This window comes from Lutjanus erythropterus, chromosome 23 (genome assembly GCF_056507025.1).
Source record: "Lutjanus erythropterus isolate fLutEry1 chromosome 23, fLutEry1.hap2, whole genome shotgun sequence".
Classification (NCBI taxonomy): Eukaryota; Metazoa; Chordata; class Actinopteri; order Lutjaniformes; family Lutjanidae; genus Lutjanus; species Lutjanus erythropterus.
Window position 1 is genome coordinate 16,203,975 of NC_139339.1, and position 26,673 is coordinate 16,230,647.

The 26,673-nt window shown below is 37.3% G+C and overlaps 4 protein-coding genes across 4 annotated transcripts; 1 reads left to right on the forward strand and 3 right to left on the reverse strand.

Moving 5' to 3' along the window:
* Window positions 1–97: 97 nt before the first annotated feature.
* Window positions 98–1,772, reverse strand: LOC146305893 (complement C1q-like protein 2). The gene is made up of 3 exons (XM_084712402.1): window positions 1,371–1,772; window positions 926–1,054; window positions 98–828 (listed from the first exon to the last, which is right to left on the reverse strand). The coding sequence occupies exons 1-3, from the start codon at window positions 1,747–1,749 to the stop codon at window positions 545–547; spliced, it is 792 nt and encodes a 263-aa protein (XP_084568528.1). The 5' UTR covers window positions 1,750–1,772; the 3' UTR covers window positions 98–544.
* A 1,029-nt stretch (window positions 1,773–2,801) lies between these two features.
* On the forward strand, window positions 2,802–7,774 carry LOC146305894 (kelch-like protein 33). Its single transcript, XM_084712619.1, has 4 exons — window positions 2,802–3,778; window positions 4,105–5,053; window positions 5,176–5,346; window positions 6,801–7,774. The coding sequence occupies exons 1-4, from the start codon at window positions 2,989–2,991 to the stop codon at window positions 7,318–7,320; spliced, it is 2,430 nt and encodes an 809-aa protein (XP_084568745.1). The 5' UTR covers window positions 2,802–2,988; the 3' UTR covers window positions 7,321–7,774.
* A 6,125-nt stretch (window positions 7,775–13,899) lies between these two features.
* On the reverse strand, window positions 13,900–18,230 carry LOC146305895 (uncharacterized). The gene is made up of 5 exons (XM_084712419.1): window positions 17,241–18,230; window positions 16,926–17,084; window positions 16,260–16,346; window positions 15,663–15,797; window positions 13,900–14,520 (listed from the first exon to the last, which is right to left on the reverse strand). Exons 1-5 carry the CDS (start codon window positions 17,923–17,925, stop codon window positions 14,252–14,254), a joined length of 1,335 nt encoding a protein of 444 aa, XP_084568545.1. The 5' UTR covers window positions 17,926–18,230; the 3' UTR covers window positions 13,900–14,251.
* Window positions 18,231–21,012: 2,782 nt separating this feature from the next.
* LOC146305896 (macrophage mannose receptor 1-like) lies at window positions 21,013–25,161 on the reverse strand. Its single transcript, XM_084713154.1, has 4 exons — window positions 25,128–25,161; window positions 24,602–24,970; window positions 23,862–24,194; window positions 21,013–22,465 (listed from the first exon to the last, which is right to left on the reverse strand). The coding sequence occupies exons 1-4, from the start codon at window positions 25,159–25,161 to the stop codon at window positions 22,122–22,124; spliced, it is 1,080 nt and encodes a 359-aa protein (XP_084569280.1). The 3' UTR covers window positions 21,013–22,121.
* Between the last annotated feature and the right edge of the window lie 1,512 nt (window positions 25,162–26,673).

Consider the following 26,673-nt stretch of genomic DNA (forward strand, 5'->3'; position numbering starts at 1 on the left):
GTTTTATAACAAGAATCCAAAGTGAAGGTATTTTGGAGATTATTAAATGATTTTCTTTGAATGGTGCAAAAGAATATTGGAGCAGAAGTTTTTGAAGCCTTTGTGTTTTTGTAACACTGCCATTAATTTTCATTGTGTTTGTGTCAAGAGAAAATAGAGTCAATGTCACAATAAACTGATACACCTTTATTAATAATTTCAGAGGGAGACATCTTTCTTGATAGAGCTAAAATAAAATGATTTGTAAATGATTCCTGTGTAAAAATGGTGAAACTATATGATTAATAAATCATCATAAGACGTGCAGAATATACACATTTCAACGTGACATATTTTCCATTTGTAAAAAGAAAAGACTTCTTTTTTCAAATACAATTTTTATTATTGCTCCCAATGTGCTCCAACATAAATCAGTTAAGTAAGAAAGAAGTGAGAAAAAAAAGATCAAATTTTAGACAGAAAATAAATTGTTTACTACCAAAAGTCACATCACATTTTGAAACAGTATTCGTTTGATCTGTCTGAAATAATATTTTCAGAAACTTCACACAGGGAAGAGCAAAAATCCACTGAACGAGGAGTACTTATTTCCATTATCACTGATCCTCTGATTATGCCAAAGTTGAACACTGACAGTATCTCCAACTTGTAGCTGCAAGACAGCGCTGTTAGTTCCAGTGGAGGGGTGAGTTCGAGTATAATCATACCATGACACTATCCTGTTTCCATTGTGGTACAAAGTGCAACCACAGCCTCCAGTTTTTGCTTCCCAGCAGAAGGAAGTGAAGGTGAAATAATAGACTCCTTTCACTGGTGCTGTAAAATAACCTGCATCAGGCAACAACAATAGAAATGTAACTATTACTGCAAAACAGATTACACAATTACACAAGTTAAAAATAAAAGGTTATACTGAACTACTGACCTGTGTTTGGGTTGTAATGTCTTCCAATGTTGTACGTAACGTGTTTGTACGCCAGAGGGTAAAATACATTTACAGGACCGATGGTGCCATCTACTGGTAATGAGGCAGAAAATGCAACCCGAGGCTTTCCTGTGAAATAAAAACCAGAGTAGAGTTGGCTTCATCATTGTTCTGAATTTTGTTCCTGTTTAAAAATTTCAATCTTCAATCATCTTTTTTGGAACATGTTGCAGCCATCAAATTGTAAAGTAAAGTAAAGTCAGTCAATTTGAACAATAAATATTTTGTCTTTGCACCGAATTCAATTGAATATGTCTAAAAGTTTTTGTAAATCGTTGTGATTATTTACATTTTACACAATGCACCAACTCTTTAGAAGTGTGGAGATACTCTAAAAAGAATAGAGACAGATAGCTCTGCATAACCATATAGTATATTTTATTACCTTGATCCACTGTACTGAGTTCAGTCACTTTGCTGTTAAGTGCAGCCAGCTTCTTCTCACTGGCTTCCAGCTTTTTGTTTGTTTCCTCCAGGGCTTTAACTGTAGCTGTAAGCCTTTCTTCCAGAGCCCCCAGCTCCTTCAGCACGGTGTAGACGGATGGTTTACAGCTCGGGTGGGTTGCTGTTGAGTTTGTTGTCAGAACGTCCGGCGTTTCTAGGTCTTGGTTTAAATTCTGGAGAGCATCATTCTCTACCCTGGTGTCTACCAGGTCTTCACGTGTCACCTCGGTGATGTGGGTCTGACTGCCCTCATCTCCAGCCTGACATCCAGACAGACCAGCAAGCAAACACACAGCTATCATCAGTGTGAAGCTCTCCATTCTTCAGCTTGGAATGGATCTCTTAAAGTGTGTGTGATTTACTGAGGAGACTGTTGACTGACAGTGAGAAGAGGTGTATTTATGAGAAAGTCCGAGTTAATAATTCTTTATATTTATAGCATTAAAGGACTTTACCCATTTCCTTATGATTTCTTGTTGATTGATGTCTGTTGTTCAGGATTTGTTTTTATGTATTTACTGCTGTATGTTTGTGTGTGTGTGTGTGTGTGTGTGTGTGTGTGTGTGTGTGTGTGTGTGTGTTTGTGTGTGTGTGTGCGCGCGCGTGCATGCATGTGTATGAGTGTGTGTGTGTGCATTGGGGCAGTTCTACCTAGTATATACTTTTAATGTAAAAAAAAATGTGGGCCAAGGGCATGAAATGAAGGGCAAAATACACACCTGTGATGGTATGGCAGGGACAAAATCTATCCACAGACATATTAGCACATGCCAGAATACTCAAAATAATTTCTGTGGTAGGCTAGCTGTTTATATCCTGAATGATAAGAGGGAGGTTTTGTGAAAAAAAAAAGATCTGAGGTGACAAAGACCATTAAAACCATTAAAAGAAACGTTTTCCATTGTCTATTGGAGTGAACAGAGTGATGGATGAGGCAGATTGACCAGGGAAAAAGTAATGAAGAAGGTATGAAAAAATCAAAAGACAAACAACTCTTGTTCGTTACTTGTTTGTTTCTTTGTTGTCTAAGTTTTATTTTCATTAAAAATATGCAACAACTCTAGAATAAGATGAGCATTGTGAATAAATCTGTAAGCCTTTATCTGTAAATGAACATAAGCTAGTTTCCTTCTGGCTTCTTGACAGTTGTTTGTTCAGGATTTGTTTTTCACCACTGTTTATGGCAAGGTCAAATTTGAATTAGGTCCATAAAGGGAGGATTTGTCTGGCTCTTTATCAACTCTCCAATAAAGATCAAATCAAATACTTAAGTTCATTTCCTTCTGTGTGCATGCCAAGGCTCGGTTGAAACTGAACCCCTCTGACCCAGTACAGTACCTATTAATAGCTGCTTGTTTTTGCAGTTAGCAAAGTTGAGTGAGTGAGAGGAGATTTGAGCTGAGGAGAAAGGGTTGTGAAGACAGAGAAAAGTAAATATGAAAAAGACTTGTAAATTAATGAAGATGAGAACATTAGATTTTGCCGGATGTCATCAGTGATTATAAATGCCATGGAAAGACCACTGTACGTAGGAGTTCAAGATAAGCCTGGCTGCTGACATGGAGTTTACCAGGCGTTACCTGCCACTGGAATGGGAAGAGCGATGGAGGAGAGAGAAGGAGAGGCGGAAAAGGGTCATTGAAGACGGTGGCGAAGAAGGGATAGAACAGGACAACCGCGAGCTGAGGAGGATCGTGGCTTACAATGACTCCAGAATGGGGCTGATGAGTGGGAAGGCTGAGAAAGAGGGGTCAGAGGTCAGGATTAGTGGTACTAATCAGGAGGGAGTTGAGGGGCATGTGAGCGAGGAGGCATTTGGGGATGAACTTGTTCGCATTTACTGCAGTGAAACCTATACAAAAGAGGTATTCACGGCACTGAAGGAACTGTGTGATTCATCTCTTCTCACAGACCTGACTTTGACCACCGATAATGAGAAAAGCTTTCATGTACACTCCCCTATCTTGGCTGCTGTCAGCTCCTTCATCCGAGAAAGACTGAGGAATGAAAGTGGAGAACGATCAGACAATGATATGGACACAGAAGTCCAAAGCAGGGCAATGTCTTTTGGTCCTGAGGTTGATCAAGCTGGGCTACAGGCAGTTGTGGAGTTTGCCTACACTGGAGCTGTATTGTCTTTGAACAAAGACAGCACGGTCCTGATTAAGGCTGCAGCTCAAGCCCTGGGAGTCCCAAGATTACTGGATGTCTGCAACAAAGAGAATGATGACGATCGAAAGATCCCTGCTCTAGAACAGATGAAGATTACTCTTCAGTCCATTAAAAATCTGTGGGCAGACAGAGTGGGTTGTGATGTGATTTTGGATGTGGATGGGGCTTCATTTCATGGTTAGTAGACATTAGGGCTGCCCCTCACTAAAGATTTTCCTAGTTGACACACGTTTATGATTAATATCATAAACGTGTGTCAACTAGGAAAATCTTTAGCTATATATATATATATAGCTTTATGTATATGTATATGTATATATGTATATATATATATATATATATATATATATATATATATATATATATATATATATCATGTCTTGTTGATGTCATGTCTTGTTGATGACTTCTTATGACAGCAGTCTTTAAAAGTCTTCTTGTTGACGACTTGGTAGTGGTCAAAGTTCTGTTCTGTTCTGCTCTTTTCCTTTGTCTGTGTCTAGTCCACAGAGTTATCCTGGCAGCAAGCAGTGACTACTTCCGTGGCATGTTCACCTGCGGGATGAGGGAATCCCAACAGACACGTGTTGCCCTTCCCTTCTTGTTTGCTTTTGAGTTAGAGGCTCTGATTAACTGCTCCTACAGTGGGACGCTTCCACTTAGTTGGGACTGTGTGTTTGAGATCACCTGCATGGCGCTCCAGCTTCAGTTCCAGCCTGCCCTCTTGATTTGCCTTGACTTCATGAGACGTGAAATGGAGGCAGGCTCATGCCTGGATGTGGCATCTTTTGCTGAAGCCTATGAGATGTCAGAGCTCCTTGAGGAAGCCAATGACTTTATACTGAGGAACTTCTGGGAGGTATCAGCCACAGCAAAATTTCTAGACCTTCCAGCAGAGAAGCTTCTAGATATTCTCCGTTGTGACGATCTTTGCGTGCCCACAGAGTTGGCTGTATTTCGAGCTGTATGCTCTTGGGTTGAGGCTGACCCTGAGGAGAGAATGAGCCAAGCTGGTGAATTGATGACCGGAGTCCGGTTTCCCCTCATGACCTTTCGAGAGTTCAGGGAGGTCAGGGCCATCAACCTGCGCATGGAGTGCTTCGGAAACAAGGAGGTGGAACTCTATGGTTCAGCACTCAAGGAATTTGGTTTCAGCCTTCCAAAAACTCAGGATCTGTGCCGGGTCCGCCATCCCAAAGATGCTCTGGTTTTGGTTGGGGGAGATCAGCTGAACCAAGATGCTGGTCAGCGTATTGCAAGCAGGGAACTGTGGTTTGCAAACTCACTACGCAGTGGCACAGGGTTGGTGAAGGAGATGGAGTGGAGAAGGTTGGGTGAGATACCAGACAAGCCAAAGTTCAGACATGGAGTAGCAACAATGATGGGAAGGTTGTATGTGGTTGGAGGATGTTACTTCTACACGAAGGATGACATTATGAAATCCGCTTACAGGTAAAAAATAAAAATAAAAAATGCCAGCACACAAATATCTCTTCTCACTTTCAATAATCCAGATTTTCACACAGACTGTGATCTTACCTTTTCCATCTTTACTTTAATTGCCCACATGCAAGTTATGACCCTGTGCAGAACAGCTGGAAGAGGCTGGCTGACATGCAGGAGTTCAGAAGTAACTTCACAGTGGTGGTACATAAGGAGCATCTTTATGCCATTGGTGGAGATAAGGAGCTTAACACCAACGTAGACAGTGTTGAGATGTACAGCCCAGTTACTGACTCCTGGAGGTAAGATTAACAGTGCTATGCTTGAAATCAACCCATCAGAGCTTTGAAGGTCTGCCTCAAGCTTTAGCAAAATATCAAGAACGAAAGTTCTGAGTTTCACATATATTTGAACCTTGTCTCCTTTCATACAAATACAAGACCAAGGGTTGTCCAGCAGATGTCACCATTTCATACTATGTATTCTTCAAAAGTAAATTTGAAACAACACTTCAAAAGTAAAATGAATCAAAGTGATTCATTGTCTTGGAAACTTTTGTTTCCTCCATTGCTATGAGCAACCTTCATTCCGATAGAGTTTGGACACTTTGTAAAATGTAAATTAAAGCTGAATGTGATGATTTGCAGTAAAACTACTTACCCTGTTCAATTGTGGAATGATCTAAACAGGAGTTTTCCAAGCATTCCACAACATTCCCAGTCTTTTATTGCCCCTGTCCCAACTTTTATGAAATGTGTTTCAGGCATCAAATTCAAAATGCGTGCATATTTACAAAAAACTATAAAATTTATCAGTTTGAACATTAAATATCTCATCTTTGTACTGCATTCAAATGAATAAATGTCAAAAAGATTTTGCAAATCACTGTTTTTATTTACATTTAACACACCGTCAACTTTTTTGGAATCAGCACTGTAAAACAGAAAATTACAACAATGGTTGACATAACATTAACATGGAGGAACAGCTACAAACTCATGCTAATTGAAGATATAGAAGCTTGAATGGTGGCAATATTGTCCATCACATCAGACAACAAGAAATGCCTCATGTTAGTATTTGTCATTTAAAGAACAAAACTTAAACCTGGCTAGCATTTAGTTTTCAGCCATTTATTGAAAGCTCACTACAGACTACCACTACAGACATGCTTATTCCAGCACTATTTATTCACGTGTGCACTGTCACCATGCGATGGCACTGTTTGGCTTTGTTTGTTTTGTTTTGGCATTAAGATAAGATTAACTTTATTGATCCCACACAGGGGATATTCACATGTTTCAGTAGATCAAGGATCAAAAGTGCAGATTGAAAAGGGCTGAGTTAAAAAAAAAAAGGACAAAAATATAAAATGTGAATTAAAAAACTATACACACAAACTATATACAATACAATGGTTCCACAGTATGAAAAATATTATTTCATGGAAAAAGTATGATTTCACAGTAAACATATAAATCTACATTCAATCTCATGCAAGAGATGAAAGATACCTTTATGTATATATACATAGTATATAATAATATGTATATGCATAAGTACTAATAGATATGATATACAACCTGTGGTAGACAATAGTGCAAATAATTAGAATGACAGATATTGAATTCCCATGGCCTTCAAACTCCTTAGCATCATGTCTAACTTGGACTGAAAACTCAGGATGCCAGACTACTTTATTTCATTTCTCAACTGAAGTCGACCTTTCTGATGCCTTGTATTTCATTTTTCTCAGCTTCGTCCGGCCCCTGGATCAGGCTCTGAGTGGCTACGCTGCTGCTGTCGTAGATGGAGGAATCTTCATCTCTGGTGGTTTTAACTGTAAGTATGAGTGTCTGGTTTCCATGTTCCTGTACCACCCCGACAGAGGAACCACCTACCTATCAGACATGACCCATGACCGAGCACAGCACTGCATGGATCCCCTGCGAGGCCGTCTTTACGTCGCAGGTGGTGTGTGCAACCTGAGGAAGTTTTACACTGACCAACAAGCCTGTGAGGTGTACGATCCTGTGGCCGACTCCTGGGCCACTTTTGCATCGCTGTCCGTGCCCCACGTGGGTGCAGCCTCAGCCGTCCTGGAGGGGAAGATCTACATCCTGGGAGGATACTGCCAGGACGATTACAGTGAGTCTGGACTGGTCCACCGGTTCGATCCCAGCACACAGCGATGGCAGAACATGGGCAGACTGCCTGGGGCTGTTAGTGACATACGGGCCTGTCTGCTCCGACTGCCCCAACACTTAAGACTTTAATTACTGTGTGATCTATTCCCAAAATGTATTTATTATTAGCAAATGTAGTTCAGTTCAAAAGTTTGTTGTGTTGTCAGAGATGTAGTATAATTTTTTTTGTCTCTATAAATAAGGGATGCTGAAAAACAAGGATCAAATATAACACAACACTTTTGTTTCTGCTCCCATTTTTCAAGAGTTAGTAAAAAATCTTCTCTGCACAAAAAAAGGTTTGTTAGTGAGCACCAGTTGTGGACTAAGCCAAAAGATTAGTCCAACGTGCCAAAAGTTGTGATGTACTTTATTTTGTCTACAGAAAGCACACTTGATAGAGCACTTCAACACGTTTTCTCCACGCTATAGGGCATTTACATGTTTTATCTACCGTAGGAGCATCCAAGAGAGTACTTTTGCTACTTTTTTTTCTTTTCAAATATGGTGGGACCTGGGGTGAGGCGATCACTCCCCTTGACCCCACTTTTTGGTGAGATAATCAAACCACCTGACAGGTGTCTCACACAGAGATGCTGATTAAACAGTATGATTATGACAGATGTATCTTGGACTGGACACAATAAAAGGTTGCTCTAAAATGTGCAGTTTTATTTTATTTTATTTATTTATTAGGTAAAGAACTATAACTATTTTACATAAGCCTACAGATACAAAGGGCAAAGTCATGACCGGCACTACTCTGAGGTCTTTTACATCAACTCATACAAAATGGGAGCAAAAAAGTGTTCCATTTATCTTTCTGTTGAGTGTGCAATCCCCAATAGTACAACAGAGTTATTACTAATCAAATTTATTTAAAAGTCATTTAGCACTCATTCTTGAGAATTGGGACAAATATGTATTTTGACGGGGTTTGATTTTTTTTGCTGGGAAAATATGTTTTCAAAGATCAAACTCTTGGCTATTATATCTTGATATGGGACAACCCCCCTAGTGATTTTTTTTTTTAATTGAATGAAATGCAGAGTTGACATAATGCTCTGGAGCTACAGAGCTGACATGTTGTGGTTCAGACACATCTAAGGAATTAAGGAATTTTTTTTGAGAAACAGAAAGCTGATCAGTGCTTGAGCAGTATTCCCAGTTTTTTAAACCAGGAAGTGAGACAGGGGAGCTTGGGGTAAAACTATGATACAGCTGATGGAGCTGATGGAAATCTGGGACACAACTTTAAAGGGCCAACATTATTATTAATAATAAAAAGGTAGGTAGTGTTAGTTTTTAAATTTTCTGAAGTTGTGAATTCTTGTAGACATTACATTTTACATATATTTCATGTATATAAATCCATGAAGAATACATTTTCACCCAAAAATTGGAATTATAGTGTTGTAATAATCACTTTCATTTGGTAGTGCATGATTTATCCCAATTCTCAAGAATGGTTGCTATCATTTGTACGTCACAATACAATTATATAACTCTCTGCATGACTTTTTAATATCTACCTTACTGTGGAGTGACAAAATTAAATGCTAACTCATGTATGTGAACTGGAGTTAAATAATTTGTACTGACTGTTCATTCAAAAACACTGCTTGACACAACATGTGAAACATTTTTATTTTGTTTGATTCTTTTTGAAGAAGTAAGAACAGGCACTATGAGAATCAATCAAGTTGACTTGATCACATAATTTTGTGTTCTCGTGACCTCTACAGATAAAATGTGCCACAAAGGCTCCTTTTCTGAATGACAAATTAATTATCCCACCACCAATACAGTGGGAAGATGAGGAACCCACTGAAGGCGCCTGTATGTATTTTTCCACCTTGCCACAGGTTGATGTTGACGGTGTCACCAGTATTCAGTTCAAGAATTATTGTGTTGCTGGTCGTGTCGCTCATATCCAGTCCTGTGAATTCCCAGGTGCTCATTTGGTACTGCCCGTTTTTCATCAGTATGGCTCCTGAATTGTGGCGGTTGTAGCCAAAAGTCACAAATGTAAAGTGGTAAACGCCTTTCATCGGAGCAGTGAAGATGCCTGCAAAAAAGGAAAATGCAATGATTTTACGCCATTTAAACATTTGTTGTCACAGGTTTGCTTGAGATGATTTTTTTTTTACTCAACTGAAATACAAATAACAATAATTACCTCCATGAAAGCACCAAGCACCAAGATCAGTGTTGGTGATGTACATTGTGCGCAAAGAGAGAAGTAGTTCACAGGTTTAACACTAAATTATAGCCACTGTCCTGAAACTAACGCACATCTGTCTGACCCTGGACCGTGTGCATAACATACCTGTGTTATTGTTGTAAGCATTGCCAATGTTTGTGAAGACTTGGCCAAAGATCAGTGTAGTGTTGGTGGAGGCTGCAGGTCCAGTGAACACATCAGGAGACTCGACTGTAGTTGCAGAGAATGCCACCTTAGCTAAAGAAAGTAAGATAAACATTGTTAAAATTGAGTTTAGTGTGTGTATTTGTATCTGGAAACGTCTTACATTTATCATAGTCTGGATATTCTTTCTCTTTCCTTACCTCGTGGTGGAAATCTCCTCTGTTGTGTCCCTATCAACAGAAAAGTTCCCACAGTTGTAAAAAAGGAACATAACACAGTAGCCTAAACACTGTTTTGCTTGAAAGGTTAGTCACAAAGATTTCAAGTGCACAAATGTTGCAGAATCAAGATGTAGTCTGGTCCTACCTTCCAAAGTATCAATCCTTTGTTCCAGCATCATTAGCTTCTCTTCAAGTTTTGTCTGGCCATCATCAATGTGCAAAATGTTTTTGTAGTTTGAGCAAACAGTTGGTGTCTTTCGGCCTGGCTCCAGCTCACACGTCCGATTGTGTGGGAGATGGGAAGAAGACGCAGGTCCAAATAAAGCAAGAAGAAAAACCACGGTGGTCACCATTTTTAAAGGTGAAGTAAACTACTTACTCAACAGCCGTCTGCAAAATTTGAGTGTGTGTGTTGACTGTCTCAGCAGCTCCTTTTATCTTCAACTGGACAGCCCACTTGTGACAACAAGGGTGCAGCAAGAGATTTATTTCATGAACACTGTACAGGACAAGGCTCTTGCAAAAAGTGATGTGACCCAATTTCAACCCCGGCAATTAAAAACATATTTCTGATTCTGAACAAAAAAAACACAACAGAAAGGAGAACTACTCAATTTTCTGTCTTATGTTGTGTATTTTTATCCTACTAATATGTAGAAATTGAACTAATTCATTTTATTTGGTGGCGTGGCGTTATGGGTGGGCCTTACAGGCCTGGGCCCACCCATTTGTAAAACTGGCCCACCTTAAATAACTGGGAGAACATATACTTTATCTTTAATTATTAAAATCAGCATTTTAATACAACCTGAAGACAAAAAAAGTATCCATTTGAAAAAAAAGACAACATTTATTTGGCTGTTATCACATGTGAGGTCTGGACCGATCACAACACACCATTATTCGCCGCCCCAGACATGTTATGCTCATCACACTATAGCAGTTGTTCACGCAGAAAATGATGACTAGTGTACTGAAGAAAGCATATCATTGTCTTATTTTATACCTGCAAAGGTATTTCTCATCAAAACTAGAACTTCTAGAAAATGTAGACGGGAGGTAGAGCTGAATATTCCTGCCTGACTCCATTGTCTTCAGATGACCTTCACAGCACAGACAGTTTTAGGTTTATGAATGAATAGCGCCGCACACCACGCTTTATTGTAGGGTTAAATAAGTCATGCTTATTTCCTTGTCTTCAACAGGTGAGGGTGCACATTTTTGTCTGGGACATGCAGCAGCCTTTTGGCATGATATCAGGTGTATTTTTAAAACGCATCCACTGGAAACCTTTAAGTAGCTCAACATTATTTTATCACAAATCCAAATACATAATGATGACTATACAGAGAATTATCACCCAAATCTGCGGCTACCCTCAGTTCCACCGAGCTTTATAGGAAGCTCAGCTCATTGTTTGTCAGCTCTGGTTCACTCTCACGGTTCTCAGAGAATCATTTTTGGCAACAGCAGGCAGCAATTATTGGTGCTGAACTGGGATAAATGATGACATCCGATCATCTCTGCTCTTTGTCAAGAATGTGGGCTTTTTTTTTTTTTGCAATGAGCTCACAGCACCATTCTGATCTTTAAAAGCATAAAGGATGATAAAAGACAAAGCAGTTTACACTGAATAACAACTGAATAGAGCTAGAAATATTAAACTTGACCGCTTTCTTATTCCTAAGACAGCTGACACGAAATATGAAACATATCGTCTGTTTTTCTGTTCATAAGAAAACATTGATATCCATCACAGCGTAATATTTCCATTATGATTATCTAGACCAGCTTCTTTTTTCTTTTTCTTTTCTTGTTAGTAGTTTTTTTTTTTTGCCAGTTTTCAACTTTTTTTATCCCATCAGTATCAGCCTGCTTGTTCAGCAAGTATCATTTTCCTGCCTATGGGATGCACCACATGTATTGTTACGTACACAGATTGGATTTTGTACACATTACATATTTCATGGCATGAAATTTATATGAATTCCTTGTTTAGCTCTTGATCATCACATATAACTTCTTTCAATCGTTTTGACAAGCTGCCCATCGACTCTTTTGTTGCCCTCACATAGATTCAAGACACGTGATGCTGTGTTGCTATGGTGACACTGTATTGATTGCAACGAACGGAACAAAATACATTACGTAACTTTATTTCATGTGCATTATTTTATGTAATTATTATAGCAATGCAAGTGGCTGTAACCTTCCAGTTTGTTTTAGAAAACGTTCTCTCCATACTATCCTTGAATATGTCAACACTGCTCCATGTGCTTTACACACACACACAGCTAATAGTTACTTTTTTCCCATGCAGATTTGTCGTGGGCAGCTTTTATCTGCATACAAACACACACACACACACACACACACACACACACACACACACACACACACACTTTGTTATTAAATAAGCGACATATTTAATGGATATTTCATGCTGTGTTCATACTGTGTTTGTTTAAAATGAGTACTTTGGATGAATATGGAGGAGATTATTTCCTGTGAATACTGCATCAGTACTGAGTTTTCCTGTTTGTCTTTTAGGACCTCTTTATATGGTCTGTATAATGATATATATATTTTTATTTTTAACAATGATACATACTTAACAGCCCTGCCTTTTGACAGTTTCACCCTTTGCTTTCCCCTGACACTTGGCCATTGTTCTATTAGCTCCGATGTTGTCTTAACAGTTGTCTCGTAGTGCTGGACAGTTAAAGGCTCTGTGAGAACAGCTTGTGTTTAGGTCTTTGTGCCCTTATCCTGTGAGATTTTTTAGTTTATATCTTATATAATAATAAACTAACCCTATTTAACTGAGTTTTCCTCACAAGCATCAAGAGGGCCTCATGACCCCCGTGAAGCTTTGGCGACCCCTAGCGGGGATCAGGACACCCTCCAGGTATGGAACTAGAGGTTTAAACCAGTTTTTCCCAAGCGTTTTTTCTGGGGACCCACTTTTCAATAATTATAAATCATTGCAACCCAAGTCACAATCTGCCTTATCAGCAAATTTTGTGAAGAGTTAGTCTGCATCACCTTATCTTATCCGGACACATGCATATACACGTTTTAAATACTTTAAAAGTTAGAAATAAATACATTTAGGCTGAGTAAACGGTACTGTTTAATTTACTCTCATCAAGAAAACAAACCTGTTTAGACAACTCAAAATTTTGCTCTAATAGACTTTTGAGTTTTGAGCCCAACTCAGACTCTTCAATTTTGAAATAAACTAAAATAAGTTTTGCCAACTTTTCATCATTGGTTGAGATAGTTTACTTTTCTTTCTACAGAAATTGTTCACAGTGAGCTGTGAACTTGTTATTATTTGGGTGCTTGAAAATTGAAATATTAACCATTATTCACTTTCACTTTTGAGTTTACTGAAGGACAATTTTTGTTTGGTGTTTCTGGCACTCAAGATTCAAGTTTATCTAAAGAAGAAATGTAAATTATCTCAACAAAATTTAAATAGTTGGTAAAACTTTTTCAAACCTTAAGACCTTGAGTTGGGTTCACACCTACAAAAAAATTAATAATAATAAAGTAAGTTTGCCTGAAATTCTGAGTTTTCTCAACTTTTTCATTTTTACAGTGTTGGACATTTCAGCCTCCTTTATAATTGAGACAAAATAAGTGCATTTAGGCAGAATTAACAGGCTATTGTTTTTTCCTCTTGTCAGTTAAACACATTTTAAAGCTACTACTGACATAAATCTTAAATTTGGAGAATTTCTTCCATTTTTTTTTCTTTTTTTTTTTTTCTTTGATTTCATGACCCAAATAAAATCTGCGGTGACCCACCTACGGGTCATGACCCAGTGTTTGGGAATGACTGGTGTAAAGTATAGAAATTGCCTTTTTTTTCTCCATAAATAAAGCATACTAAAGAGTAAGATCAAATTAATTTTAAATCATCTATCAAATAATATGTGATAATTGATGTTCATATGAATCTCTGCATGTCTTTTTAATATCTACCTTTGACCACATTATAAATGTTAACTTGTATTGTGTATTGTATTATGTATTATTTATCTGATGCGCATGCCCAAAAAAAATACCACATACTGTAAGTGATTAAACAAAATTTATTGAAGAAAACACAACTGATTTAATATAAAATTACATTCTGATCACATAACTTTGTACTCTTTTAATCTCACAAAATGTGCTACAAAAATACCCACTTATTTATCTTACCATAAAGTATAACACTTTTTTCTCCTTAAGGGAAACCATTAATCCTATTTCTAGTTTCTGAGGTATGGATTGTACTTAGAAGACTATATTAGTAAGTGAAATCATTCTCAAAACAATTATACTTCACATTAAAGATTGCTGAGAGGAAGACAAAGAAAACATAGACAAAAAGCATGTGTCCCTAAAAAAATAAAAACCTCAGCATCACATCCCCAAAGGTCTACTTTGTTGGGAAGATGAGGAACCCACTAAAGACACTTGTGTGTATTTTTCCACCTTTCCACAGGATGATGTTGACGGTCTCTCCGACATTCAGTTCAAGAATGACTGAGTTGCTGGTGGTGTCACTGACATCCGGTCCTTTGAATTCCCAGGTGCTCACTTGGTAATGCCCGTTCTTCACCAGGATGGCTCCAGAAGTGTAGCTGCTGTAGCCGAACGTCATGAATGAAAAGTAGTAAGCCCCTTTCACCGGAGCTGTGAAGATGCCTGCAAAAGAGAAAAATGAGAAAATAAGTAATTGAAAGGAATATTTTGACATTTTGGGAAATGCTTTTTCACTCTCTTACTGAGAATAAATTAAAGCCAGCAGCTGTTTAGCACCTTAGCGTAGCATAAAGACTGAAAACTGTCCGAAAATAACAAAAAAAAAATCTAAATAATATCACTTATTAGTATGCCTGCTAACATTACAACATAATGTCAGCTAATTTGTTTAATCTTACAAAAACCAAAGCATAAAAACACCAATTCACCAGTTTACAGGGGGTTAATTTATAAGGAGTGGGGCACTGGCCACCCCTGAAATCTGATTTGCCACCCTATGTGCCACCCTAGTTTGAACTAACTGTTGTTATGTATTTTTATATGTGCATTGATTTCTTTTGTATTTAGCCTACTTTTAATTTTTTACAAGGTTCATTTACTTAAATAATAAATGTTAATGATGGTGCAATTTATTTTTGATGAGTGAAAGAATTGATTATGGAAGATTTAAATTATGTTTGTATGGTGTCACTCTGATGTGTTGTGGTTGGAGAGACTGTTTACTTTTCTTTGAAATACAAATTTGAAATGTAAGAAATTGTAAGTTATTGTAATGTTTCTATTTAAAGTAGATATAAGAAATTGAACATTAATGTGCTTATGTCCTGCCTAGTCCTGCCCTACTGTGCTGTCATTTGCTAATACAACTGTGCTGCTGGCATTTGCTTATTGAAAATGTTGATTTAAAATCTCTGTAAGACAATTTTCACACGTACAACTTCTTCATCTTTAATTTAATAATTCAGTTTTCAGATGTTAAAAAGGGATTGTGACTATAGTGGAAATGTAATTTGAACATGTCAGTGAACATTGCCACTAGAACTGTACTGGTGATCATTAACTGGAATTGAAACTAATCAATATTATACTATGGATATGTCAACTTGAAATTAAAACACTTCAAAACTGATTTTTTTTTCTGAATTATTGACCTATGACTCATGCATATTCATTTCGTGAATACGCAGTACTGTATTATATATTGTTGTCAGTTTGGTACCCGTGGTATCCCATGTTATACATACAATGTTTTTAAAGAAATATTTTCACACTTGTCTGTCATTGGTTTAGTGTGTAGAACATACCTGTCTTTTTGTTGTAAGCGTTGCCGATGTTTGTGAAGACTCTATTAAAGATCAGCAAATTCTTGTTGATTACAGGTCCAGTGAACACACCTGGACCTTCGACAACAGTTACAGAAAATGCCACCTTGGCACCGGCTGAAGAAAGTAAAGTAAACATTGTTACGTTCAGTTTAGAGCCAATCAAGTCCCACCTCTTTTTGCTCTGGGCTCCAATAGTAGCTGAGCAAGCTTGATAGCTCTGTCAACTTTCTCCTTTGCTTAAAAAGCAACAAATATTCACATTAGCAAAAGTTAGCAAAGCACCAGTTTAGCTGGCTTGCTAGTTTGATTGATATAGATTAGCTGGCTAGTTAGGTAGCATTTTTAACTAACTTAAGATGTGAATATATGTATGTTTGCAACATCTGTTAAAAATTATAAAAATGTCGCTTGCTTTTCAACATAGACAAGTCTAGCACATAGCACATCTAAGTACTGGAAAAGGACAAAGTTGCCTTAAGTACCAAGGTTGCTCAACTGTTATTGGAGAAAAGAACAAAAAGGGGCGAGACTTAGGAAAGTCCAATTGGAGTCTAGTTATTCATTTTCTGCTCTTACCTTGTGCTGCAATTTTCGTCACCTCTTTTTTGAGATTGTTTTGTTCTAGAAGTTTTTGCTCGGCTGTCCTCAGTCTGGTATTTATTCCTATCAACAGAAAGCAGATCATCGTTTAAAAAGGTAATTTTACAATTTCCACAATCATTCCACAGTTATTAAAATAGAAAAGAAGGAAGACAGAGCCTAAACAGCCTAAGCAAAATATTCATTACACTCATCACAAAGCATCGGCAGAGCTCCACAGTGTCCAGACGTGAAAACCCCATTCATATTCTGAATATAGGATTTAAATTATAAATCATAATTTTGTAAGGATTTATATGTAACGATATTTTTGCTAAATATTTTTTTTTATTTCTCAACTTGCTCTGTGCTAGAAAACAACTTTGTCTCATAATTGAGAACTTGAAGCAATTGAACTGAAAATATGACCCCTGTGTTTCCTGTGACATTCCCATCAGCTGTCAGATTTGTACAAAAATAGGATTTAACTAGGCATAAAAAGCTTTGAGCTTTAAATATTGCTATCAGATGTGTCTCTGCCATAATATGTCAACTCTAACTCCAGCTGAAAAAGTCCATCGACTGCAGGATTAGACTTTTTTTCTTTCTTTTTTTTTTTCTTTTTTTTTAAAGGGGTTATTTAAAGTTTTACATGTAGCCTACCTGCAGTGTCGCTCTTGAGAGTGTTGAGGGCAACTTTCTGCTTGTCCACTGTGGCTCTTTGTGTTTTCAGCTGGTTGTCAACAATATTGAATTTGTTGCCAGTTTCTTCCTTAAATTTGTCAGTGTCAGCCTTTTGTTTGTTCAGTTTTGCGCTGAAACCTTGAAACAGAAATAAAATCTTTGCATTATTCATTATTCATTATATTATTCAGATGATTTTCACATCCAATTCATGAGATTAGTTTTAACGGAAACAAAGTTTTGTGCATGTGACATGAATGGTAAATGTTTAGACCGTCTTGATTTTAAAATTACCTTCATTGTTCTTTTGAATTTTCTCCAGTCTGGCTTCAAGTTCTGTCTTTGTGGTGCCCAGCTGGGCTTTGACTTTGACTTCAAGTTCCTGGGCCGTCTTGTTAAGGCTGAAAAGTTCATTCTTATAGGAATTCATTAGTCTCTGTGTGTCATTGAACGCAGCCTCGGTTTCAGACTCCAGACTTTCAAGCTTGGCTTTTTTGTCCCTCAGCTGCTGCTCAGTTGCATCCAGTTTCTTTTTGATCTCGCTGAAGTTTCCCCCAACTATTTTGCCATGTTTCACCAGATCTTGAACCTCTCTCTTCAGGTTGAGGATGTCAGCTTTGTGTTTGTCCAGCTGTGTCTTTGTGTCTTTGAGCTCCATCTCTGTTTGCAGCTTTGTCGTTTCAAGGTTCTTTAGTGCGCTTGAAAGGTTAGTTGCCAAGATTTTGAGTGCTTTAATGTCACTGTCTGCCTGCTTGAGGTGTAGTCTGGTCTTGTGCTCCATATTGTTGATCCTTTGTTCCAGCTTATTTTGTTTCTTTTCGAGTTCTGTCTGGACACCATCAAGATATTCTATGTTTCTGTAATTTGAGCACTGAGTCGGTTTCTCTTTTTGTGGCTCTGGGTCACACCTCCGTTGCTGTGGAAGTTTGGAAGATGCAACTGCAAATAAGGCAAAAAGAAAAACCACCTTGGTGACCATTTTTAGAGATGAGATGAGGTTCTTCACTCAAAAATTGTCTGCACTGTCTGCAAAAATAGACTTCTTGTGCAAGAACTGGCTCAGCAGCTCCTTTTATCTTTGTCAAGAACAGCCCATTTGTGACAAGGAGGGTGCAGCAAGACCTTTTTTACATGATGATCACTGAGGGAATGTCCCTCGCCACTCAAATCAAACAACCAGAAAATGACAGAAAGAAAATCTTCCTGGTTTGTCCTTTGCAGTCTACTCTTACCCTTCTGACGTGTAGAAATGAAGCTAAATCCTTAAGCGCTCACTGTAAAAAAAAAAAACGTTTCTATTTTTCCCCTGAATTTAGTAAAAAAAAAAAAAACTCTTACCATTTCATTTTAAATGGCCCTGCCCTCCTTAGTTACTGTTGCTATATGTCAAGCTTTCCCTTGTCACCCTGCATATATGCAGTTTAAAGGAATAACAGCAGCAGATTTAACATCAAAATTGGGAGTAATTGTTGGGAGCACTCGGCCTAAGATTTCACAGAGATGTAAACACAAGCAGCTTCTCATTTCTAGCTGACAAACCTGTCCTCATAACCTCGTGATGGGTCCTCAACCTGTGGCTCTGGAGCCACATGTGGCTCTTTTGCTACTTTCCAGTGGCTTCCTGTGTCTGTGTCTAAAAAATACATATAAATCAATAGCAGCTCTTTTTTTGTTAACATTTAATTGTCATTTATCATTGTTGTAGGCCTAAGTGATTTTTACATTCTTCAGTTGTAAAAAAAAAAAAAAAAAAAATTATAGCTTATACTCCTAATAAAAATAAAGTTTAAATATTTGGTCAAGTGAAATACACACAATAGTCCATGTCTAATAACACAGCCCATTTCTATGTCTGGGTTAGATGCACTGCTCAATGCCTTTTACCCTAAATTTTGAGTTTATTTATTGAGTTTCCATAGGGGAACTTTGGATGCTAAATCAAAACAAAGAAAAGTCTCAGAGAGAGAAAAAAAAAAGCTCCTGGATTTCTTTGCTTTGATAGTAAAGCCTGCTGACCTTTACCATAGATATGCAAAAAAAAAAACTGAAGCTGATCATACTGATCACAGCAGATAGGCTGATAATGATGTGATAAACAGGGCAAGGCAGTATTACAGTACCTTATTAAAAAGTCTGATCTGGGTAATCATAATGTAAATGTCACGCTGTGTTCGTTATCACTGAAGTTTCCATAAACATGAAAAACAGTGATGTGATACGTTAACATGATTCATGTAAGGAACGAGGAACGTGACATGGAGGAAAAATAAGTACTGTAAGTCTCATGTTGGAACGAGGATGTAGACTAGAAAAATGCTCATCATGATGATGAGTGGTGACAGGAAGGTAACATAAACCCCACATACCAAACGGTGCATTGTACGCACGTCAAACCTGCTTGATCACTTAACAGGAATGACAAAGTAATGCTCTGATAACGCAGCACACTATGAATCAGGAATCAGGATACTGAACTAAAACACGCTATAGTTTTTTATAGTTATGCCACTGTGAAACAACTAAATCTAGTCTATAAGCCCTTGTGCATGTCAGTTTGTCAGTAATGAGTTATGAGAGGATCATAAATACATTTCAGTCAAACGACCAGCATTTAAAGTGTTTATTACAGCAGCAGAACATAGTTAAGACTGTGGTGTCTGTGCAGATTGCATAGAGACATTGGGGAGCGATGAGCGAATATCTTAAACCACCCAAACCTGCACAGATTCAGAGCCTGACACACTGACGGGAGGATCTTCTATAGGCGGCTCATGTGCTCATCATCTACGACACCTCGCTCACCAATTAGGCTGACAGTTGATGCGTGTGGTCGCCACTGAGGGAGGAATTTATGATTAAATTAAATCAACTCGATGATGACACACCTGTCACCTGTGCCAGAACGCTGTGCCAAATATCATCCACGGAATCTGTAACTGTAATAATATTAAAATCAAATGATGTCGCTCTAAATTATTCTGTTTGAATCCTTCCAACTTGACACGTCCACCCACAACTCCTTGCCCTGAATTTCACCTGTTCTCATCTGGTCAGCCCAGCAGAAGTTCATCAGTTGAACTGCTTTCAGCTTGATATCAATAGTGAAAAACAACCTCGTCTTAACCTTGAAACCAGTTAAAGTGAGAGGCTTGAGGTCCTGCTGCGATAGGCAGCACTGTGTTCTTTATGTACAATGAAGACAACATGTTCATATGTTGTGAGCAATCTAAGGAATGAGGAACACAAGTTGGAATGAAGTAAATTAAACATGTTCATGGATGCTTACAGACAGTAAGGGATTTGCTCTGTCTTTTTTAACAGGTGGGGTGGTTGAACCTGTTTTGTTACATTCACTAACAAACTGACTCATGGATGTCTTTTTTGGTTCTGCATTTGTCATCTGCATATTGATTTTTCAGTGCAGAACTTTGTTTTAATTCTGAGGTTTTTGTCTTATTTAAAAAAAGTAAGGAGTATAAATCATATAAAAGGGATAAAAAGGGCAACATTTCTGTTAAGAACAGCACCTGTATGAATCTACTTTGTGTCTTTCCACTGACACAGCACTGTGGAGGTCTGGCTCTGTGAGACTATAGACTAAACTCTTTAATGTTGCTTCAGGTGATTTCAAATCATCATGTAGACTTTTAATTCACTGACATTTATTAGATGCATTGATTGTCGTCACTCCTATATGAGCAGTATTGGTGGGGAAGTTGAATACACTCTGAAATAGTTTTTCTTCAAACCACACTGCACTCAACTACAGTGATTTTGTTCCATGTGTGAATATTTGATCAGTATTACATGAACAAACAGCAGAGAAGCATGAAATTGCATGTCAGAATGACACCCGAGGAGAAATTATTTAAAATCACTGTCGTTATAATGTCACAAATTTTAGGGTACATAATGTTTCTCCTTTAGCATTGCATTAAGATTTTCTTTGAAGGGTCTTTCCACACATTATGGTAGTAGTCTATGTTCTTTATTCTTAACTAAGATACCACTTTGTAAATATTCAATTTCAATAAAGCCAGTGAAAGAGAGGCTGACATCGTGGTTTAATAGTTTATTCAGTATCAGATGAATCAATATTCAGTTTACATGAAACACCAAAATTGTAATCATGACCAAAAAATGTTTTTACATGTTATAACCAACACCAGATCTTAACAATGCGAAAGAAGCAAAAACAATATAGATTTGTTTTGTTATATATATTCTCTCATAAACAGCTAAAACAATCAAAATATGGCTTTACATATTATAACCAACACCAGAGTTTAACCATGCGTAAGAAGCAAAACAGTATAGATTTGTTATATATATGTGTGTGAACATTTATACCTGTCAGCTTCAACACATATTTGTTAATAAGGTACTCGCATTTAATCACCATCAACATATCTTAATAATCAAGAAATTTAATTTTGGCATATCAGATTAACATTTCAGATCACCAGGTTCATATACTGAGGTTTAAGCAACATTGTTGTTGGTAACACTTTGTATTAAGGTGGTTGTAGTAAGTGTTTTTTAATAGATAATAAGGCCCTTATGAGATGCTTATTAGCATTGATGTGTTAATAAGACTATAAAAGTGTTCATGATAGCATAATAAACATGTTTATATTTGATAATTAACTGTTAATAAGTGCATTATAAATGATTAATTAACCTTAATAAGCATTGATCACACTTTAGATCCAGTACTACAAAATGCAGAATTGTTACAAGAATTAACAAGAATTGTTAAAATGTGTCTTATAAGTGCTTACAAATGTCTTATCATCTAACAATAAACATGTTAATTATGTTATTATTAACACTTCTGAGGTCCTTATTACCTGTTAAGACTTAGTGCAAACAACTCAATATAAAGTATTGCTATATTGTTTAGCTTGACTTTTTCATTATACTTTACAATAACACTCATTTTTGCCAGTTATAAATGTTAGTAAGATTATTAGAAAGATTAATTAGTAGTGCACAGTAACTGGATCTTGCTAAATAGTGAGCCACATTCAGGTTGTGATTCCTTATATTTGCCATTCAATAAACCCGGGGAACAGACAGAACATACTGTGCACAATGTAAGCTTGTTGTAGTGGAGGGAGATATACCAAAAATAAGAAGTCTGTCACCAATGAGTTGGGGAGGTTTTAAATTTTACTATATAGCACAGATGAAATGAAACGTATTATTTTCATTCTTACTAAACCATTTATATTCTTCCCCTTTCTGCATGGCTACGGAGTTGTAACACTGCTCGTTCTTTTCGTTTGGGGCAAAGTTCTCATAGCAGAGCAGCTCGTCATTGACCCAGAACCACAAATCCAGGGGGCAGCTGTAGAGCAGTCCCACCCAGACAAAGTCAGTGTCAGCGTTCTTGGCTCTTGCTTGGACCAGACTCTGCTGCTGAGGGTTAGTGATGGAGACCAGGTCATGATAGTTCTCTCTGCAGTAATTTAAGGCCTCGGCCCAGGTCTTTTTTTCCTTGATCAGGATCACTTTATCTGTCATGGAAGACAAGCACAGCAGAATATATTAGCGGGTTTATTCAATTAAAGGGGAAACATGACAGACCCTAGTGTTCAAAAATGAGTACTGCAAACTCATTTTAGTTCATATGCAGTCCATTTTGATCTATAAAAGTAAGAAAAAAATAAGAACATAATTTATGAACCATCTCTTTAACACACATGACGAACAGCCTGCAAAAAATAAATGCAAATTTCCCACAATCACTCAGTCTACTATCATTACATGTGCATTACAGTACAGATCACAGCAGATCTACACATGCATACAATATTTATCTTTTTGAGAACAGAACAACGTAGTATTTTACTTCTCTATGATTCAAACAACTTGTCGAGATCTAGAAATTCTTGGAAATCTTTATACATTTTCGTTCCTGTGTAGAAATACTGGCATCACCACACCAAATGAAATGGAAGTTATGTATGAGGGAGAAGGTTAAAGGAGAAATCTGTAATTTATTTACTGGAATAAAACATGAAATGAGTATGAACGAGAATGCAAAGTTAATAAGCCCAGATCTCTGACAGGAATGCTACAGCTGCAGTGTTCTACTTTGAAATTGGGCCAAAATAGCTGTTTTTCCAGCAAGTGCTATTTGGACTGCAGTACTCATTTTTGCACTTGCAATTACTACATATTGCTCCTTTAAGTTATATTTTGCACAGTGTTCAGTATCTTTTAATATGAACACAATAAATAGTCAGCAAACTGCTCTGAAAATACAAACTCTGGAATTTAAGTTTAATGACTGCTTTGCTTACTGCCTGCCAGCCCCCACTCAAACATTTTGCTGACTTTTATAAACATCTACTACATCATCTTCTTTAAAATGACTGCTGCTTTCCTACAACTAAACATAAACAGACACTTACTTATTCAGCCAACATTTCGCCTTGATTTGAACTCTAATTAACATGAATCGGCCAAATGAAAACGCGTATTCAGGCCCTGAATGGCTGTAGTGTTGCTGTCAGACAAGCTGGTATTTCATGTTGGCATGTTTCCTTAATCTCTGATGACATGTCACAGTCATTTTATGCTTTATTACAGTAAATATATTACAGATTTCTCCTTTAATTATTTAGAAAACTGGGATCCGATAAGTATTTTTCAACAGTGATTTACAGAATTCAATGTTTAAACCATTGCTTATATGTGGAGTGCCACTGTTGAGTATCTTAAACAATGTCTTATGCAGCACAAGGGACATTTTATTTTGCAGTTAGCAGTTTATATACATGTAGCTGCAATTTGACCAACTGATCTTCAACTGTTCTAATATTCACCTTTTTTTGTCAGGCTTTTACATTTTTCCTTGTAATAAGAATAAAGACTATGACAGTTTAGACAGACTTTTGCAAAACTCACCATCATAGCAGAAGAAGGGTTTTTTTCCACCACAGTCAGCAGAGCTCCAGTCTCCAGATTTTTGTAACACAGCACATTTCTCTGGACTTTTATCACCAATTACATTCAAACACCAGTTTCTGAAAGAGGACCTGCTGTTGTCTGACCACCTCCAGGTGTCTCTGAACAGGCCGATCCAGAAACCGTCTTGAGACTTATTTGCTTCTGTCTTGAATTCATCTTCACTTAACTGGCTGAGTCCACTGACCAGGTCAGTGTAGTGTTGTCTGCAGTATTTCTGAGCCTCTGGCCACGTCTTCGAATGCTCAATGAAACTGAAACGTTTGCCTTTTTCTGTGGAGTTCAGATAGACAGATATTTTTTTCTCATAAATTTCTATTTCCCACTTAAGACAGGTGAAACATAATGTGAGATAAATTAGCACGATTCCACTGCAGTTAGATGAACATGTGTGGTATAATAAGATAGATCACAGAATTTCTTTTAAAATAATATAAAAAGAAAAGTAGGCCTATGCTTGATAAGAATTCTTTTTGTTTAACCAGCTGGATTTTATTAGCATAGCATTTAAAAAATCAATAATGACTGACTTGTGGCTTTTATATTATTACATTTTTAATCATATTGGCCAAACTTTTATCTAATTCCCTGTTTTAAAAAATGAGATATGTACACAGAGAAGAATTGACAGGATGGTGTGCTGAATACACATGATAGCATTAGTAGCCACAAATTCTCACCATTGTAGCAGATAAATGTCCGTTCAGTCTTACAGGAGTAATCCCTCCATTTGTTATCGACCATGACAACACAGTTTTCAACACCGCCCTGATCATTTGGCTCATTTTCATACCATTTTGTCTCATTGAACTCCACCCCTGGCAGAGACCAGTGCCACTGCTTGTTGTTGGTTCCTGGTTTGCTGTACAGCCCAATCCAGGCTTCACCTGTGTTCATTAAGTCTCTGAGTCTGTTCGTGTCTGTCATGTCATACACTGTAACCAGGTCAGTGTACATCTGTCTGCAGAACTTTTGGGCATCATCCCAGCTCATAGGTTTGCCAATAAAGTGGTACTCATAGCGGTGACATGCGAAGATGGAACACCGAACTGAAACCAGAGAAAATACAAAATCAAAATCATGAGGTCACACCCACCACTTAAACGAAGAGAGAAAGAGTGAGCTGTCCAGTAGTTTTAGGCCTCAAGATTAAACTCCTGTAATTTTAGCTAAAAAATTGTAAATAGTTCAAGATGATCCACTCACGCATCAGAATGAGCAGAAACAGACTCCACTGCATCTTTTGCTCTGTTAGATGAATGTTAGATGATAATTTAGTTTGCGGTGAACCAAACACAAAGATTCTAACAGGTTGTCTTTAGGTTTAGGGAAATACAGTTAAACTCATGTCCGATTCCCTCAGGGCTCAAAGTTTAGGCAGAAATCTAGAGAGAAAGAGAAAAAATATATAATATCAACATCATGTGTTACATTCAGTATCATGTGTAATATTTTTTAACATCATGAGTAATATTTCTTCTTCAGTGTCATGTGGAATGTTATTTATTACTTTTTAATTATCACTAATAAATTCACTTTCAATATCAGTACAAGTTTTCTATTTTATTTGAGTTTAGACTGTTTTTTACTTGACTTATCTTAATTTTATTGTCATTCTATAACAGTGCAGTTCCTGTATACTTTATATTTATCACTCTATTGTTTTTAGTCTTATGCTGCTGGAAATTTTGGCCAATCTCTGGTACAAGATTTTGTTTTTTTGTGGGATTAATAATATTCAATCTTATCTTAATACAGTCAAAGAGCCTTGCAACTGATTGCAGGATCAGTTTTTGTGTTTGTTGTTGTAATACTAATTTCCACCACAAGAGACCGAAATACATTACTGCATTTTCTAAACAGGACTAAGAGCATTCAGAAGTTTTTCCACGCACTCTAAACACAAGGTACATACAGTCTGTGCCTTAGCAAGTTATGTAACACAGCTGTTATATTTTTCTTTTTGTTTTCATGTCTTTCTTTTAACATGGCAGTAATGTTACATATTTTACTAACACACCTCTTTAGAAGAAATTAAAACTAACCTGGAAGAAAACATGAATGCTTTTAATCATATTAAGGGTAGTGGTTCAGCCTCTTCTGGCATTTGGATGGATTGATAATTTCTTTATTTATTTGTATTGTCAGGATCAGTTGTTGTAATACTCATATGTGCCACAAGAGGCCGATGTGTACCAGTATTAAAACTCACTTGTTAGAGACATGGGGCAGTGGTGCACTTCAACCTCTTGTGGCTGAAATGAGTATTACAACCGATAAAGCTTTTGAGCCTGTTTGCACAGAGGAAGTAAAAGTAACACAGAAAAATCATCCTCGCAAAAACCTTTCATCACCTGGCAAAACCAATCCAATAAACTCCTCAGTTCCAAAATCTTTCAATAAATTCCTGTGTGAGTATTATTGAATGAAAAAGCAGAGTTCTCGTGCTGTAAAAAACACATCCTGCATCCAGTGATGTCACAGTGATGTCACGGTGATGTAGCTGGCGTTAAGGAGGAACTACAGGCTATTTTCTGCTTGGATTTCTAGTCTCCACCCCTAGATGACCATTTTTGGCTCAGGTGGTGATACCTAGCAACATGGGTGTGGGCATGAGAAGCTTGTGTGCAATGCATCCTGGAACATGTAGGCACTGATGACTCCACAAGCAGGAGGTCTCATCTTTCTTGGTCAATATAGTTGACTACATTTATCATAAACACTGACATCCACATGAAAAGTGCTGAATTTT